The 19,661-nt window shown below is 45.2% G+C and overlaps 1 protein-coding gene and 1 pseudogene across 1 annotated transcript in view; one reads left to right on the top strand and one right to left on the bottom strand.

The window, feature by feature from the left end:
• PEX14 (peroxisomal biogenesis factor 14) overlaps window positions 1–19,661 on the bottom strand; it is a 143,200-nt gene that overhangs the window by 107,489 nt on the left and 16,050 nt on the right. Inside the window, exon 2 of the mRNA XM_007463152.1 lies at window positions 12,274–12,321. Within this exon, the coding sequence (XP_007463214.1) occupies window positions 12,274–12,321 (48 nt within the window). The remainder of the gene's footprint in view (window positions 1–12,273; window positions 12,322–19,661) is intronic.
• On the top strand, window positions 18,846–19,227 carry LOC103074630 (60S ribosomal protein L32 pseudogene; annotated as a pseudogene).

Below are 19,661 nucleotides of genomic sequence, written 5' to 3'. Positions count from 1 at the left end.
GCAGGAATAGTGGTTGTGTCAGAAACAGACATCGAGCCAAGTGGGTGAAAACACAGCATTCTATGTTGAAAGCTGCCCTGCAGATTAACAGAACTCATGTTTAAAACTCACAGCCGTCAAATTTATTAAATACTGTAATGATATCACATTTTCCCCCATTCACAGCATAGAAAATACTCTCCTTCCTTAGAGACATATAGGAAAGTTTTACTGCAACAGAATTCAGAGGATGGCTCACTCTGAAGGCCCAAATAGACCAAAGGCCTTTAAAAAAAGAAAAAGAAAAACAACAAGGAACATTTAAGAGAGGCTCCTGTGCATCTGAAGTAATTGTTCTTTTTCATTATAACTAGCTACTTCTAAAATTAGTTCAGTAAGATTTATGAATTTGATAAATGTGGAATATGACCACTGACACCAGTGCAGGTTTCCCACAAATACTCCTGAAGTTAATGCTGGGATTTGGTTATGCTCCAAAGCAGATGAACATCAGGGACCCACCCCACCTTCATTAAAATTCCACAATCTGTCTGCCATCCTTTGAGTAAATCCACAGAGGGTCCCTGTTTCCCTGGCCAGGTGTTTAACACCCAATGATGTTCATGTCATCAATCAGGTGACTCAGTCAAGTGCCACAGTGTCAGAAACTGCAGGAAGAAAGATCCAAAAAGTCCTAGTTTGAGAGCTCAAGTCCTTAAAAATTTAGATCCTGACACCCCACCTAAGCCGTGAGAATGCTCTCTTTTACTTCAGGAATTCCAGGTAAATGCCATCTTAGGAGAGAAAAAGGTTAATAAGATCAAGGCCCTCTCCTGGCAATCAACATTCTGAGTAGGAACCCTACAGGCCGTCCTAGGAAAGCCTAGCAATCTTAGTCACACTGTGATCCTGGTACCCATTCAAGGGAGGAAATGGATACGTGGGGAGACCCATGATTTTGCAAAATGCAGTATCACAAAAAGTGAGTTCCTGTTACAATTTGACACGGCATTAGCTTCTAGAGCTGAAGCCAGTGAGTATTTTATAAAATTCAATGTACGTGGATGTTTCCATTTCTAAACCACACACAGAAACTGGGGGGCGTAGACTCTCAATGTGATGGCAGTAAACCTGGAGAGAACTCATCATGATGTTAGCAGAGACCCTACTTCAACTACAGATGCCATCACGATCATCATCAAAGCAGTGGGCGGAGTGTGGTGGGTGTGCAAGGGAGAAAGAGGGAGAAAGAGAGACAAATGAAAGGGAGAATAATTATGAACGGGAAGGAGAAAAGAGAGACATGAAAGAAAAGATCACAGAAAGCAGAAGAGGTAACAAAATAAAAACAGAAAGACGAAAACCTTACTTTGGCATTTACAGTTTAAAGGTTTCAGGGCATTTTATGAAATGACAGTTGCAATAAAACAAACAGAATGGTGAGTCATCTGGTTTCCAACTTCTGAGTCAAAAGGGGCTGTTTCCAGACAAACTACAAAGCAGCACTGCTGCCTGCACACTTAACGATGCCTATCACAGCTACAGAACAGGATGTGGAGAGAGAGAATGGGGAGGTGGGAGTGAGCACTGTCTTTGCTGGTCTCAGTGTCCCTGTGAATAAAGACTGTCAAGATTTAAACCATAATAATGGAAAGGCTATAAAGGCCTCAGCCGTAATGTTCCCTCTGATGTTCCCTTTCATAAAATGCCCGCTTTATGTTGCCTACGTGGCAGTGGTACACTAAACATCTGCGTACCAGTGGGAATGCTGCACCCTGAGTTCCCAGTGGGCAGCAACTGGGCACTGCAGCCCCTTGGCTCACCATCACCATCCACATAAGTGAGCGCGCGCGGGCACGCACGCACGCATGCACGCAGAGACACACACACGCGCCGCAAGCATGTGCTGAGTGCCTACTTCCTGCTAGGAGCTGAGGGATAAGGATGTGTGCGCACTGCATACAGGGTTCAGCAAGGGGCCTAGGTGCGAAATACCCAGGAAACAAACAAACGAAAAATGTATTCTGCTTGGAAATGTGGCCATACGGCACAGGGACTCCTTTGCCACTTCAGCACCTAGCAGTCCTACACGAGAGCTTGGCAGCCTAACAGTGAGACGTAACTTTTCCCCGTCCTGTGCCAGAGCAAAGTGGATAAGCTGGAATACAAATCAGATAAACGCTCAAAAAGGGGGCTGAACTGGGCACCCACAAAGACTTGCCTTTACTTGGACTTGGCAGACAAAACTATACAGAAAACCGCTGGTCTCAAGAGAATCTTTTATCTGTAGCCTGTCACCTAACCATTCTAGGCACCAGGGAGCCGCAAAGAAAACAGAAACAAAACCTCTCCCCGTTAATACTGTGTAGACATGACAAAGAGGCAGGAACTAAGAAAGGACAAGGTGGATGTGAAAACCACACGTAGGGATAAAATGAAGTGGAAATCTGTACATCAGGGAGACCATGTGATGCAATCAGGGAAGCCAAGGTACAAAGTTAGGAAAGGACCAATCTGGTCAAGCCCAGGGGCAGATGCAGAATGATAACTCGAATTTGCTGGGTAGGCAGCCAGTGCCAACCACAAACCATCACTGGGCTGTTTTCCCTGTTGATCTATAATTGGCGAGTCTGTGATAGAGCTACCAATTATCGTTAGACCCCCCTGTATTTAGTTCACAGACAAAGGGAAGCAGGAGAGACCAGTTAGTAATGAGTAAGTAATGGCCACTAAAATACATCGTATTTTACTGAGCTGCTTTGGCAGGAAAAGCCATTCAGAAAATAAAAAGTGAAAGAATAAAATAAGCTATAGAAACTCAATTTTCTTCTTCCTTCCTCCCAAAGCCACAGTTAGGATAAAATGAGGTTTGCGTAGGTTAATCCTTATGAGGTAAGAAAAAAATGATTAAATACATTAAAAAAATCAATTGTACATTAAACCAGATCCAGGAACTGCAAAAACAAACGCTGCAGCGTTCCTCCAACCGGTATTAGCTCTGCCGGTCTGGTCAGCAGGGGATACCCCACCAGCCGGAGCCCGCTGAGGTAAATGGAAGCTGAGCAGAGAGGAAGGGAGAAAAATGGAGCTGGGAGGGGCTGGGGAGGGGTGCGGAACCACAGACCTGGATTTCACTGGAATAAAGTTATTCCTAGACAGTACAAAGGAAGAAATAAAGTGTCTTATAAATGGGGCTCTGGAGACCAGGCTGAATTCTTCAAAAATCCAATAGAAATAACAATAATGATAATCATCATCGTTTGATAAACAAAAGTTATAAACCACTTTGCTGTCAAATGATCTGCCACTATTTCTAGTTATTTCTTCTGTTCATTAGCAGATTCTATTAACCGCCATTTTTCAGAGAGACGACAGAGAGCAAGCTGGAGAGGTGAGGTTAGGAGGCGTGCCTTTGTCTCTGAGGAAAGCCACTCTCGGAGCCGGGATGGAAGCTCCCACCCTTCCCCAGCGTGCCGGGGTCCTCAGGGTCCTCAGATGAAAGCCTGCAAGAAGGCAGAGCCCGGGAGCACTGGTCACCAGCTCCTCCCACGGTGGAGTCAGGACTGAGAAGTCTCAGCTAGTCCTAGATAAACCTCACAGGGCTGAAACGTCACGGCCAACTTGCTTCTCCGTGTGTACTGCAAAACTCCGGTTCTGTCTGCAACCAGCCCTCCTCCTTTCTGTCCCCTGCTTCAGCCACACAACTGGAAGAAGACCCGAGAGTCAGGGCCACGGTGAAATATGCGCTTCTGGGATGGGGATAGTCAGTCGTTCACTTCAGCAAGGCACAAGCTGGCCATATGCATCTTGGGCCCCAAAGGCTAAAAGGATTGGCAAATCCAGTTTCCTCCTTAATGTGCTTATGAAATGAGTCATTTAGAATTGAAGAGAAACCTCCGTAAGCCCGGCTTGGGAGTGGGGGTGGGGAAGGTTAAGGCACATGCTGACAGGAAGGACAGATGATCAACCACATGACAGTGGTGTTCCCAACAGAATAAAGGCCCGTGTCCACAGGGGAAAGTTTCAAAACATCCAAACAGTATTAGAGTGGGTTATCAATGGCAACAAGTAAGATGTGACAAGATTTTACTCTCCTGAAGACATTCTCCTATCTTCAAAGCAAGTGACTTTTGCCGCCTTAATTCTGACAGTGAAGGATCTGTGGATGCTGATGGGGACACAGATAAAGGATTCATCTGAGGGGGCAGAGAAAGCAGAGACGGAAGATCCTGAACACTGTGGTTTCTTATGTGGAGTCAAAAGCGGAGCACTCAATTGTGGACCCTTCCCTCTGCCAGCAGGAGAGGGAACGATAAGTGGCTGCTGCCCCCTAGAAGCTACCAGGGACACAGCACCTTGCTCCACAGACAGATGAAAGATCCTATTATCTCGCCTCCATCCCGTAGCCTGTCATTAGTGAGGTACATGGGTGAAGAAACCTCCTCCAAGCACGAGGAGGCCCACATCACCTCTGATAAATTAATAGGTGCCTTTTCAACAGCTAAGATGCATAGAAAAGACTCCAACCAGCCAGAGCGCGTGAAGCAGAGGCTTCAGAGGAAGCACAGACTCACCAGGCAGCACCTGAACAAGCCAAAGCCCTCTCCTAGACTTCTGTGCTCTGCGAGGCGGACACGCTGCCCCTGCCTGCCCTCCCACCCTGCTCAAGTCTGACTGAGAGAAGAGCTCAGCAGTGCGGGCGTTAGGGTTTACATCCCAGCCCTGCCACTGACTAGCTGTGGGAACCTGACTGCCCTGGGCTTGTTTCCTCTCTGTAAACTGAGGAAGAGTGATCTTCGCCGGTTTGCTGGGATGAAACAAGATAACAAAAATAATGAAAACCAACACGGAGGCCGGCACATCATACGGCATAAGTCCTCCTGACCTATGTGATCAGAGCTAGCAATTGGTCAGTTAACTGAAAAATCAGTTAAAGCAGGGAATCATTAAAAATGGGGTCTTATCTACATACCTTAAACGTTTCACATTAACTTAAAACCTATAAACAAACCTGCAGTCATTTGCTAATCTTTTGATGTAGAGCCAAGACCTTCTCTTTGAGTGTGGGACCCACAGACCGGAGTACCCAGATGTCTTTCTTGCATAAACTTCACCCGTAACACACCCTTCACAATTTCTAAAGCAAAGTGAGCCCTTAAAAGACATTAGCAAAGCAAACTGAAGTACAGAATACTTCTAGATTGTTAGGATCTTCCCCACTCACACCTAAAACGACAGCAATCTTTTTAGCAGTTTGCATTTACCAAAACATTCAGCTTAGTTTTCACAGAACCCACTTTTACATTTATGTTTACAACATTTATAGATCACTCTGCTCACATTATATTTTACCTGTTTATAGCATATTTAACAAAATTGCCTAATTCGCTAACAAATCAACTGGCCCACGGGTTCAAGACAAGCTGACGCCCTCCTGGTCTGCAGAAGGGGTGTGGGTGTGGATGTGACCAGCCAGGAGCTGCCCAGTCAAGAGCACCCGGCACCATGACAGTGAATCAGTTTCTAATGAAAGCTCTTGACACTTTCTTAAAAATATGTATTTAGGGGCTTCCCTGGTGGCGCAGTGGTTGAGAGTCCGCCTGCCGATGCAGGGGACATGGGTTCGTGCCCCGGTCCGGGAAGATGCCATATGCCGCAGAGCGGCTGGTCCCGTGAGCCATGGCTGCTGAGCCTGCGCGTCCGGAGCCTGTGCTCCGCAAGGGGAGAGGCCGCAGCGGTGAGAGGCCCACGTACCGCAAAAAAAAAAAAAAAAAAAAAAAAAAATGTATTTATTGGTGCGGCCACTTCATTTCACAAGAGATCTGATATGAGTCAAAGAAAAGGATACAGCAAACAGAAGGTATGAGGAAAGGGGAAAAAAACGATGTTTAATGAATGCTGTTTACTCTTCCGCTTCTCCATCAAAACCCATTTTCAGCAAACTGTGGAAAAACTAAACCATGTATATACGTACGATCAACTTGTGTGCCTGATTCTATCAGCAGCTCCTCCCCTCCGAGCTGGAAAAGGCAGCTCTGCCCCTGAAGATGCTCTTGCCATCGCCTGACTGGACCACAGCGGACACACAGAGAAAGGCCTCTTGGTGCTACCCCAGGGCACCACCCCGCAGACTCTGTGAGGACAAGCAGGAGACTGGGGCCACCAGGGCCACCAAAGGCAAGAGGCCACAAAAGCGGCAGCACGTCTTCTCCCCGACAGGGGCAATCTAGCCCCATCCAGGGGGGCCAGGAGACGGCTCCTGTCAGCCTCGGTGTCAGGGAGCACCCCACGCAGATTTACTTCAAGCATCACTCAGCGTCGGCCCCATCTCTAGACTGTGCAGACAAACTCATAATGGCAGAGAGAAGATTTGTGGAGCAACAGGCATAAATCTTGGTTATAACTACAAACCATTAAAGAAAGGAGAGCTGGGAGGGAAGGAGGGAGGGCCGCAATCACGCCCTTCTCCAAAGCACCACTTATCTTCCCGTAGCTTCTCAGCGCAGAGTGGGGTTAACTACAAGAGCGGATTTTTCAAACCCAAATTGGTCTGCATGGTTTGACAATGGGCTAAAATATTTTAAATTGAAATTATCCTCAAAAGCAGAGGGCACACGGCTGCCCTAAGTATGACATTCAGTGCTTCACAAACTGGGGGCTCGTAGGGGGTTTGCTGAGTTTGCCACATGGAATACCCACATTTAGGTCACACTTTAAAAGCAGCTTTTGAGTAAAAATTCTTTCAAATAAGATAATGACTGATTTAAAACAACAGAAAAACATTTTCAGAAGGTCACTCTGCCCAAATAAGAGCTCTATACATCCCATGCCCAGCCAACGCCTGGGTAGAACTCTGTGTCTCCAGGACGAAAGGGAGAAAACGAAACCTCTTCTCAAAGAAAGAGGCTGGTGACAAGATGAAAAACCCAACTCCCCTGATCACTGTGGCTCTGAAAAAAGGCACCTGAGCGCTCAGCTCCCTGGTTCGCACTCCAGAATGAGGACACTGTTCAGTTATCCAACAGTCAGGGCCTCTGATTACAGAAACTACAGTAAATATAAAGTATTACCACAAAAGCCAGAAACCCAAAATATAAACAAAGCTGAATAACAATCTCAAATTCCATTTCTCTAATTATTCCTAAGAGTTCCGATTCATCTAATAATTATTTGTAAAAGGATACCTTAAAACTGAAAAAACAACCTCTTCATTTACCTGAAGGAGGAAAGAACTGAAAGGGCACAGCCTCGTCTACTCAACAAACCTTCTCAGTCTGTAATAGGAAGGACAGAGTAGGAAGAGGCAGTAATTTCAAAATCAGTAAGTAGCCTAGAGACTACAGAGAAGCCACCCAGAGACGGAATGAGGCTTTTCTCAAGTTCATCCATTTCAGCATTTACTTCTCTCCAGTTTCCTCCCCCCATATGCAGGACAGGCAGGAATCTCAGGCACCCTCCCAACAAGGGATGCCAATGTTAAAAGAGCAGCGTTTTCCACAGGTGATGAGAGGGGAGTGGGGAAGGAGGAAAGCCAACATTTCCTCCTACCTAGGCGCCCAGGCCTCCAGCCCAGCACCCGGAGTCTGGACGCATGGCAGCATCCCAACGGAGGAGCACCACAAGCCCCACCCTCTGGCTGCTGACACTCGATTTAGGTTCCAAGTTTCTCACAGCAGCCGTGAGGGGTGCCTCCTGCCTTTGGTACCATAAGTACCAAATCTGCAGCTGATTCACTATTTACAAATAAATAAATAGAGCATATTTAGGATTATCCCTATAATATCACCCCCAGTCACTGCTTCTAGGCAGACCCTGAGTGGGAAACGAGAGGTGGAGATTACAGTTCACTTCAGCAAACCTAACTCTGCTACACCTACAGAAATCAACCACTACAGACCCTTTAAATAATAATGCTTAATACTTTAGATTTGCCATATTTATTTATTCTTCCTGGAAAAATGACAATTTCCTGAAATCTCTAAGTGGCTAGTTTTATGACCCCTGTGCTTGTAAAACACTTTCATGTTTTACACATGTACACTACTAAAATCAATTTTATTTCCCCACCAAGTGCTTTGAATTTTGTAAAATAAATATATGTGTGTTACATGTTCTGGATATACACATACACACATATGTACGTGAGTATATACACAAAGAAATGCACTGAGCGTGGGAATGTCATTCTTCAGAAATGTTTTGGTGGGGAAAAAACATAAGAATTACCTATCCACAGGGAGCCCACCAACAAGTATACCCAAGTATCAATACTTGAACCACAAAAGATACAAATATAGGGGAGACTATGCCAGAAGTACGTGCGAGAGGTCTCCAGAAGACAGGCAACCAGCCACGGCTCTCTTAAAGAGAAGCTCACAAACTAGCTCCCTGAATTCATCAAGATATTAATGGCCTTTTGATTACCAGCCTCTGGTTAACTTACTTAAAAACCAAAGAGGAAACCCTCGGTGTTCCAGGCTTAAGGTGGATGAGCTCCCCAGAAGGGTGGAGATCAAACACGTGATGCAGAACTGCCCCCTCCCCCTTCAAGGTTCTGTCTTAGCCTCAGGGAGAAACCTGAGGATACATGATACTTCCGTACTTCAGATATGTGAAACCTAAAATATTTCTTTTAAAAAAATGGGGCTTCCCTGGTGGCGCAGTGGTTGAGAGTCCGCCTGCCCATGCACGGGACACGGGTTCGTGCCCCAGTCCGGGAGGATCCCACATGCCGTGGAGCGGCTGGGCCCATGAGCCATGGCCGCTGAGCCTGAGCGTCCGGAGGCTGTGCTCCGCAACGGGAGAGACCACAGCAGTGAGAGGCCTGCGTACCGCAAAAAAAAAAAAAAAAAAAAAAAAAAAAAAACTCAGGGGAGGGTGGGGCAAATGGGTGAAAATGGTCAAAAGGAACAAACGTCCAGTTATAGAATAAATAAGCCATGGGAATGCAATGTTTAAAAAAAAAAAGAATTCAGCATACTAAAAATATTAATCCTAGGGAAGGTGATAAAGTAGAATTACCATCATCATTTATAAAGGTACGTTAATTGTAGTTTGGGATTATTTTGGTAGAGGGATGCAGGGAAAAGGACAGAAACAAAAAACAAACAAAAAAACAAAAAACAAAACCAAAACCTATACCTACAGGTTAGAGGAAGAGAAGATTCATCCATTAGAAAGAAGTTGGTGTCAAAGAGCAAAACGCTGAAATTCTAGTTTAGCCCAAATCCATAAGTGTTGTACAAAGTAGGTAAGCAACTGTATTGCTGAATATTGAGGAGCTTGTTGTACTGAAACAAGGGAGCATATTTACTGCTGCTTAAATACCCTAAACTCACATGACTAGAAGGACTCTCAAGACATTACTTAACCCCTGTTTCTGTATCCAAGCAAGAGAGGAACCAAGTTACTCCACACAGACAACTGTCCACCCATTCTTACAGATCTATTGACTAGGCAGGACTTGATCCTGGCTGAGCAGAGCAGGGACCGACCCAGAACCTCTGTGACGGCCCAAGCACACGCCCACACAGGTGATGAGAAATCATGGGTCTGTGGGAAACTGACAGAAGGTTCTGAACAGGTCTGGGAGAAGCTAGAGGTCAGTACTCTGGAGCTTGCCCTGGGAGGCAAAGTTCAGAGAACAAAGTATAAAGAAAAAGGAATCAGCCGTTTTAACTCTGGCAGAGTTTTGTCATTAACAATGAGAATTTCAACTGGGAGTTTACAGAATTTATCAAAATGAGTCTATTTACCAATCACCAGCCCTGAGGACATCATGACATTATAGAGCAATTATCCCACTAATGTGGCCAGAGTTGCTGGGTTGGTTCTTTTGGGAGCTGAGGAGGATTGAAGGGGTAAGAGAAGGTAAGTGCAGTGTCCCTATGAGGCTGGAATCAAGACCAGGGGATGGCTATGAACACAAATGTGTCAGTTAGAGACCACAAGACCATACTTATCAACTCAAAATCACAAGCCAGTTTTTATAGCCCAGAGAAGACAGATATGAAAATCAGGCCCTCCTTCCCTAACAAATAGAGCAAAACAATGATGCAGACACCCAAATACATCCATCGAACAATGAAACTTGCACTGTACTGACTAGTCAGTAGAGCCTCTTTTGTTGTAACTCACTTTTTTAATAAAGGGAAAAATTCTTCCAAAGTGCTCATCTAGTTCTGAAAACAAAGAACAAGCTTATTTGCCTTCAGCATCCCATGCTTAGCCTTTTTAGTGTAGAGAACAGGCAGCTTCCATTAAGGAATTTTGTGGAAAATATGCACCCCACTCAGTTAAAAACAAAACCAAAAGTAACTGAGCATGGTGCTCCCTCAACACTGGACTATCCTATTCCTCCAGACCTGGTTTCAAGTTTCACAAAAACCATCCCTAAGCACCCCCTACCCCCAGAGAACTCTTCCTTCTCTGAATAATGAGGGCTCTCTTATACTCTCAGCCAGGCAATTCTGCACCAAATTATACACAATTTTGTACTGTTTGCTAAAATTACATACAGCCTTGTGCTGTTTGCTAATTGTTTCGCATGTAACAAATGCATTTTCTTCCCCAAATAAGATATATAAATTACTTGGGAAGAAGGCTTAGCTTTATTCTTCAATTGTCTGTTCCCGAGCACCCAGGAGACAGCTAACACACACGGCCTGAGGAATCTCCCCTGGGAAGGTGTGACTTGGGCTGAGCGCCTCAGGGCTGTCTGTGGGTGGGCGCTCCCACCCCATCACTTCTCTGGCACCCCATGACTCTCTGCGGCCTGCTGCCAGTTCACAGCAGCTCATCCTCTACCCCCGACCTGCCACGCAAGCCGGCACTAGCCCCCGGAGGCTCCTCTGCCTGGTGCCTCCCCACTGCCACTCCCAAGAGGCAGACCTAGCTCGCAGGAGACCACACAGCTCGGCTGGGGCCCTCATTCAATCAGGCTGCCACACACGGCTGACCAAGAGCAATAAGGGCATGACTGAGAGACTGTGGGGGTTTAATATAAAAAAATTAATTAAAAAAAGAGGTGAAGGAGAAAGGGTCTACCTTTTAATAGGGCCCTAATTACACAACTCATAGGATCAACCCAAATGAGATGGGAGTTTATTTCAGGGTTTTTTTTAATTATTGTTTATATATATATATATATATATATATATATATATATATATATATATATACACAAATTGCTGCTATGTGTTTTCTTTCCTCTGAGCAATTATGCAGCAAGTACGTAAAGAGGGGAAAAAATATTAATTAAATATAAGGTAATTGTAGAGCTGGCCTTGAGAGACTGAGTCTGAACTCTGGATGATTGCAGGCTACTAGGGTTTGAAGACTGCTCGGGGCCTCCCAGAAAAGAAAGAAATAAAAATACAACCAACCAACAAGCAGATGCAGAGTACAGCAGGAGAAGACCAGTGCACAGAAACACTAGCAGAGCCAAGGGGCTGCAGGGTTCCAAGTACCCAGAAATCAGTGAGGCTGCCAATTGCCCAGGGCTCATTGCTTGAAAGAATGCCCAGAAGTTTATACAATCATGCCCCAAAAGATGGTCCAGCCACTCTTCTGGTGATCAGTAGTTAAATCCGTAGATTAAAATGTAAAAAGAGGGCTTCCCTGGTGGCGCAGTGGTTGAGAGTCCACCTGCTGATGCAGGGGACGTGGGTTCGTGCCCGGGTCCGGGAGGATCCCACATGCTGCAGAGCGGCTGGGCCCGTGACCCATGGCCGCTGAGCCTGCGTGTTCCGGAGCCTGTGCTCCACAACGGAGAGGCCACAACAGTGAGAGGCCCGCGTACCACAAAAAAAAAAAAAAAAAAAAATAGTATAAGCAGATAATGTTGGAAATGAGTATCACAAACCAAATTACTGACCAGGCAAAAATGGAACTCTCTCCCTTACCCATTCTTCAAAGGCCACCTGAAGTGCCCTCACTCTGAGGAGAATGGCTATTTCAGACAATCAAGCAGCTACTTGGTCAGGCCCAGCAACCTCGCTCCAGCTCAGCCTCCAAAGGTTTCAGGCATCCCACTAATTACCACTGATTCAAACAAGTAACACCTGGGGCAGATGCTTTCCATTCCAGAAAAGACCAGGCTTTACTAAGGGGAGATCTCGCTAATCCCTGAGTGCCAGAAGAGGAATCAGAAGTTAGAGATCACTCGCGGGCTGTCTCCACAGAGCACCTACTCCTAAAGGGGCACTACTGATGCAAAACTATAGGAGCATAAGGTTTCTTGAAACTCAGTATTTTAATTATTAGAAAATTATACTATATATCGTGGCTTCTTACCAGCGGCTCTCGAGGCGCCACATTTTCACTTCCTGGATTAGAGCTTGGCTGCAAAGAAAAATAAAAACAAAAGTAAGATCGCAGTGCCACCCAATGGACATCAAAAAAACCAAAGGTGCGCCCTTCTCAAGCAACACACACAACTAGTTCTCATAGTTCTCACCAGTTTTCCATACCGCAGAGTGCTCTGTGGTGGGCTACCTGTAAGAAGCAGCCCGAAAAAGAGCCTGTATTTGCCAGTGAACACAGAGAGACTGTTTCTGGGTTTACTGTCACGGCACCTCAAGAAGGCTGCATTTAGCTTAGGAGGGCCCTGGCAGCTGAGCAGCAGGGGCTGGGGACCATCACAAAATCCGCAGCAATAGGAGAAGTCCACAAAAGCCTTGAAGTGAAAGCCAAACTTCCCTTTTGCCGTGTCTCCCCCGCCACTGACCAGCAAGAGCAGAGCAAAAGTGGAGAACCAGATTCAGCCACAAGGGGGCCCCAGTTGCCCACACTCAGCATTTTCTCTGGGCATCTATTTGGAGCCAAGGAAGCAGCAAACTATGGACACTGGTTCCTATTTATCACCTGTCACTAAGAATACCAATCCCCAGTAGTAAAGAAAGCCGAGTTTAAATCCTTTTGGTAAATAAGCTAGTGACAAGCTGACAGATAAGCAGAGCAACCCACAGCCAGGCAGCATGTGGCCCACTCGCCTGGCCCTAGTCTGTTTCCTTCTCTGGATCTCTCCCCTCACCCTCACACTTACCTTCGACCCTTGGCTGATCTGGCCAAAATTCAGAGGAAGGGAGAGAGAGAGAGACAGAGACAGACAGACTGGGAGGAAATCTACAAATCTCCAAAGGAAGGAAACAAACAGCCTGAGAGAGTTATGATTAGTTTACTGTTACTGATGTTCAAACCAATTTCCAATTATCTACAGATAATATCCAGACAAATGAGCTATCTGTGGGTCTCAGGAGCCAGCCTCCAAACTCCTCCCAGCTAGTCAGATGGCAAGTGCCAAGCCTCCTGGGAAAAAGGATAGAAGGTGGAAGAGGAGAAAGTCCAGTCCACAGAGGGTCCCCAAAGATTTCCTCATGCCCAGTTGCTACCACACAGTGGGCACAGGGCACAGTGGCCAAGGACTCTGCTGGAAGGACTCTATCTCCTCATTCAAAGTCCTGTCTCAAGAGCCCCTTCTTCTGCCAGGACAAGAAGGTCAGCCAGCATGAAACTAACTAGAAAGTCTCAGAGAACCTGAGCACGCTTTCCCTTTCTCCCTTCCCCACTGTCCCTCCCTCCTAAGGCTCCAGGCATCAGTAAGCTCATGCTTTCAGATCTCTAGCCCAGACACCTCTGAGTTCTACACCCAACTGCCTTCCTGCCTCCACTTGGACTTAACAAAATCCCATAACAGATTCATAATCCTCTCCCTCCGCCACATTTGTACGCTTCCACTGTTCCCTGTCTGGGTGAATGTCACAATCTTCCACCAAAATACGCAAGCTAGAATCCAAAAGGCCATCCCTGACAGCTCTTCCCCTCACTTGCCAGAGTAAGTCCTGCCAATACGCCTTCCTAAATATCCATGGAATCAATCATTCCTAAATATCCATGGAATCAATCATCCACTTCTCTCCATTTCTTCTGTCATCACTTAGGTCCAAGCTTCCAAAATCTCCTGCCTGGACCACTGCAATAGCCTTCTAATCAGCTCACGCACATCCACGCTGGCTCTCTTCTAATTCATTTTCCACACAGAAAACAGACTATCACCTCAAAACGATAATCTGATCTCATCCGCCGACCCGCCCCAGTAAACATCAACAACGCTAATACAGAAAAGCCTTCCCAGCTTGGCCACGCGTCTCCTCTGACTACATATCAGGTCTGCGTAGCACCACGAACCCCAGCTCTGCGCAGAACAGACATACTGGCCTTTGCTTCCTCTGTCAGTGGGACTTTGCACCAGGTATTCCCTCCCTTCCCTCTGACAATCTCATTCATCCTTCAGATTTCAGTTAAGTCACTTCTTTGGGGAAGCATTCCTTCTCTGACAGCCATGACACGATCAAATCTCCCTAATATACACTCACACCGTATACCTCTCCTTCAAGGGCTGGGCAGAACTACAACTTTAAGTGTGTGATATCCAATTGATGTTTGTGTCCCTCGCCAGATTATAAACTCCACATGGGCAGAAACTGTCTGTGTTTGCTCATCACTGTATCCCTGGGGCCTAGGACAGTATCAGGCATAGATTAGGCCTTCCATAGATATTTGCTGAATGAATGAATGGTCAATAAAGAGCAGAACAGCTTTGGTTTGAATGGGTTATATAAAGTTCATTACCTTCCTGAGGGCTTCCTTCACTCCATTTGGTAAATACTAAGTGCTAACATTTATTTAGCTCCCTCTTCATTTCATTCTCATAATAAATGTATGAAATTATTGCTGATGAGGAAACTGAGTCAAGGGAGGTTAAATAACTTGCCCATGATGACTCAGGTAGTAACTGGTACTAAGATGATTTGAGCCCTTCTACTTAATCAAAATAATCGAGTTTTGTTTAGACTACATTTTATTAAGCAACAACCTTAATACTACCCCATAAATAATAATGTAGGTTATTTGACTAGATGAAACAAACTAACACAAACAGCTTTAATATTTAGGAAGCCTGATTCTGATTTAAACCAAAACTTTCTTCCTGAGATACAACTAATCACTGAGGCATTACCTCCAAGGAACTTCCCTTAAAATTAGTTCATCCCCTGAATAGCTAATGTTTGCCAGAGGAAAAACTTTAAGCAATATACAGTACCAAGTAAGTCTCTTTCATCGTATACCCTTCTGTACCTTTCTAAACTGTGAGCCATGTAAATATATTCTGCTTTAAAAAATTAAATACTAAAAAAATTTAAAAGGAAGCTTCCCTTTCATCCTAACAGCCTCCTCTTCCTTGGGGACACAGCACTGATGCTGGCTCCTTATATATTCTTCCAGGGATATTCAAGGCGTATAAGAAGCACACATGTGTGTGCATATCCCCACCAAGGAATTTAAACAGCAACACTCTCCAAATTCTTCAAACCTCAGCTTCACAGAGCCTTCTGGGGTCTCAGCACACCAAAACCCAACCTCCAAACTCAATCTCGGAGGCTGCTTAGAAAGGAACAAGCATTTCCGCACCCGTATTCCAACTCACGGTACTGTCTGAGGTCGGTCAGACCTTACTAGTGAACTCACGGAGGACTTCTCGCCAATCTGGGAATTGCCCAATATGATTACATTCTAGATGATTTGCCAGCTCGTGTTGAAATACCTGTAATCTAAAATGGACCATCCCGATCTCCTGTCTGTGTCCTTTAGAAAACTATTTCTTCATGACCAAGACAGCCTTCATTCCTCTTTACTGCTCTGCACGTTGATTTCCTTGATAATACCATCTGAAATTCTTCATTATATAACTAGTTTATTATCTGTCTATCCTTTAAGTTCCTTGAAGGCAGGCACTTTACCACCTTAGTGAAGGCAGATCTTTAGCATTTAGAATGTCACTTGTACTCAATAAGTATGGGCTTAATTAATTTTTTTAATTAAAAAAAATAAACCAAAGGAACCACTTTATATACATAAGCCAAAATGAAGCAAGCAAAGGACCATCACAGTGTCTTTCCCTGGAACATTTCACCTACGACAAACCACAAATCTGGCCACTCTCAAAGCAATGTCACGACCCAACGGTTCTCAACCCTGAGGCATAATCACCCCCACAGGGGCATTTAAAAATGTGTGGAGGTGTTTCTGGCTGTCACAGTGACCAGGGAGTCCCATCGGCATTTAGAGGGCAGAGGCTTGGGAGGCTGAATGTCCTGCAATGGACACCATGAAGAACTATTCCATGCAAACACCAAGAGGACCCCTGGGAGAATCCTGACCATTCCGCTTCCTCATGAGGAGAAGGAAGACAGACTCCCATCTTTTACATGATGCTGCTTCAAAAGAGGGCAAAGGGGGCTTCCCTGGTGGCGCAGTGGTTGAAAGTCCACCTGCCGATCCAGGGGACACGGGTTCGTGCCCCGGTCCGGGAAGATCCCACATGCCGCAGAGTGGCTGGGCCCGTGAGCCATGGCCGCTGAGCCTGCGCGTCCAGAGCGTGTGCTCCCCAACGGGAGAGGCCACAGCGTGAGAGGGCCCAGTACCGCAAAAAAAAAAAAAAAAAAAAAAAGAGGGCAAAGGTCTGAGCGGGCAACTGCTTGTCAGAAGCTGAACTAAGCTCACACAGGTCCATGAGTCTCATCAGGCCAGCTTTTGTGAAAGTCCAATACTTCTCAAACACCTGCCCCTACATCGACCCCCTTTTAAGTGGTCAAGTTTATTTTCCAGCCTGAAACAAATCCCTACAAATTAAATTCCAACTTAATCCTGAAAAATCTTGACAGGGTGGTTTATGGTTTTAAAAATAATAATAGTAATAGTAAGGTTTAGAAATCACCAGCTGAGGATCCGAAGTCAGGATCCTCAGAGGCTGGAATGCAGAGAGCAGGCAGGAGGAAGAGAAAAAGCATCAGAACGCTTTAAAAAATAAACAGGCAAACAAAAAAAGGCCACAGTGGCAGGGAGAGAAATGTGTCAGTTTGGTAGAGACAAAAGGCGCTCTCACTCCTGCTGTCCAGGCACTGACCTTCCCCAGCCAGGAGGTGTGCACACATGCTGACCTTGATGCACAGCAAAGGTCAACTGCACACACAGCTCAGATCTGAGCAACCAGAAAAACACTCAGTTCTAGCAGCGCTCATCCTACACCTGCCAGCGACTGTGTAGCTCTGGGTATGTCCTAGGCAAGATATGGCCTATAGTCCTTTGCTGGGAAGAATAAGATTCAATTCAACAAAAGTTGTTGAAGAGGCACCGGTATAGTGGCAAGTGCATGACCTTTGGCATTAATAACTGAGGGGCTGTGGGTATACTGGTCAACCTCTCTGAACCTCAGTTCCTCATCCACGGGAATAATGGGAATAATACCAACACCCCACATTCAGGATGAGATGAGGATCATGAAAGTTATATCATTCTTCTGCTCAAAATGAACCAGTAGAGTCTGCCCTATGATGAAGTAATAGGGACCAGGTTTACCCTCCCACTGTAAACAACTAGAAAACTAAACAAAATAAATGACAGCACTGTTTGTAGACACTGGACAGCAGGCAATACAGGACTTTGATTCCTGACAGAACAGAAACAAATGATAGGAGCCCTAAGACCACCCTGGCTTCTGCCAGGTTTCTGCACATTTCAGACCAAGGACCCAGGGCGGGGGCAGTGGTGGGAGGGGGGAATCCCAGCAGATCACAGCAACAGATTGAGGAAACAGACTGGAGTTCAGGGAGGCTAAGTCAGCTGAAAGGTGCAGGACAGAGTTCCAGAGAGGAGGGAGGTTTGCAGAAAGGGAGCTCCAGAAATCTGCACAGAGGTTTCCTTAAGTCTGTACTGAATATTAAAATTTGTACATGCATAGAACGATGCTCCACTAGACTGAAAAAAGACTGATGAAGAAGCTGTAAGCTGAACAGTTCCCAGAACCCTCATAGGTCTCACAAGTCCCAAGCACCAGAGTGGAGCATTCTCCCTGCTCCATCAGGGCATTCAGTAGAGACCTGGAAGGGCCACATCTTGGTGGGGGGGCGGGGGGTGTGTGTCAGATCACCCCCAGGATAAAAACGACCCTAGATCAGGACTTGAAAGAATCAGAATGAACCAAAAGTAACTTAATCACCCACCAGAACAAAACTCAACACTCTATAGTAAGATCGCAATCCAGACCCTCAATGATGTAAAACTTCACAGCACCCAGCACCTAATCAAAAATCTCAACATGTGTCAAGAAGCAGGAAACTGTGACCTATAATAATAAGAAAAATTGGAATAATTAGCAAACAAGAGCATTAAGACGTGTCATAACTTTATTCAAGAATTTAACTCATTTAAAAAATACAAATATCAAATCATGTTGTACACCTGAAATTAATATAATGTGGTATGTCGAGTAAACCTCAATAAATAAAAAAGAATTTAAAGGAAAACATGATCATAGTAAGGAGAGAAATGTGAGGTATAAAAAGAAACTAGAACTTCCAGAGATGAAAAAACATGTCTGAAATAAAAATTTCACTGAATGGTAATGACAATAGGTTAGATACTGCAGAAAAAAAAGTAAGTGCACTTGAAAACATAGGAACAGAAACTGAGCAAAATGAAGGACAGAGAGGGGGAAAAAAAATCCAAAAAAGAAAAATATTTGAAGAAATAATGGCTGAAAAATTTCCAAGTTTGATGAAAACTACAAACTCACAAAGAAGCTCAACACACTCCAAGCAGAACAAACACAAAAGTGACTAAGGTACACCATAATCAAATGCTCAAAGTTCATGAAAAGGGGAAAATCCTTTAAGTAGCCAGAAAAAAATTAATCAAAATTAAGAATGACTTCAGACTTCTGATCAGCAACTGTGCAAGCCAAAAAATATACAATGGAACAGTATCTTCAGTTCTTCCTTGGCCTGCCTACAGAGGTGGCAGCCACCATGGCCGCCCTCAAACCCCTCATGAAGCTCAAGACTGTCAAAAAGACCAAGAAGTTCAACCCACACCAGTCAGACCGATATGTCAAAATTAAGCAGAACTGGCAGAAATCCAGAGGCACTGTGCGCAGGAAATTCAAGGGACAGATCTTGATGCCCAACATTGGTTATGGGAGCAACAAGAAAACAAAGCTCATGCTGCCCAGTGGCTTCCGGAAGTTCCTGGTCCACAACTTCAAGGAGCTTGAAGGGCTGCTGATGTGAAACAAATCTTACTGTGCTGAGATTACTCCAAGAACTCAAAGCCACTGTGGAAAGAGCAGCCCCGCTGGCCATCAGAGTCGCCAATCCCAATGTCAGGCTGCACAGCAAAGAAAATGAATAGACAGGTCATGTGCACATTGTGTTTGTGTTTAAAAAATAATAAAAAATAAAAACTCAGCCATCTGAGATTTCAAAAAAAAAAAAAATAGTATCTTTAAAATGCCCACAGAGGGCGGGGTGGGGAGGGTGGGAGATACAACATGACTGTCAACCTAGAATTCTATATCCAATGAAAATATCTTTCAAAAATGAATACAAATTAAAGATTTTTTCAAAAGGGAAAAAAAAAAAGCTAGAATTTGGCAACAGTATACTTGTACCACAAGAAATGTTAAAACGCTCCAATTAAAAGGCAGAGACTGTCAGACTGGGTGGGGAGAAAATGCAAGATGGAGCTATAGGGCCTCCCTGGTGGCGCAGTGGTTGAGAGTCCGCCTGCCGATGCAGGGGATACGGGTTCGTGCCCCGGTCCGGGAGGATCCCACATGCCGCGGA

The sequence above is a fragment of the Lipotes vexillifer genome, unplaced genomic scaffold (assembly GCF_000442215.2).
Source record: "Lipotes vexillifer unplaced genomic scaffold, Lipotes_vexillifer_v1.1 scaffold109, whole genome shotgun sequence".
Taxonomy (NCBI): Eukaryota; Metazoa; Chordata; class Mammalia; order Artiodactyla; family Lipotidae; genus Lipotes; species Lipotes vexillifer.
The sequence above is the reverse complement of the archived record's forward strand: the minus strand, read 5'-3'. Positions and strand labels throughout refer to the sequence as shown.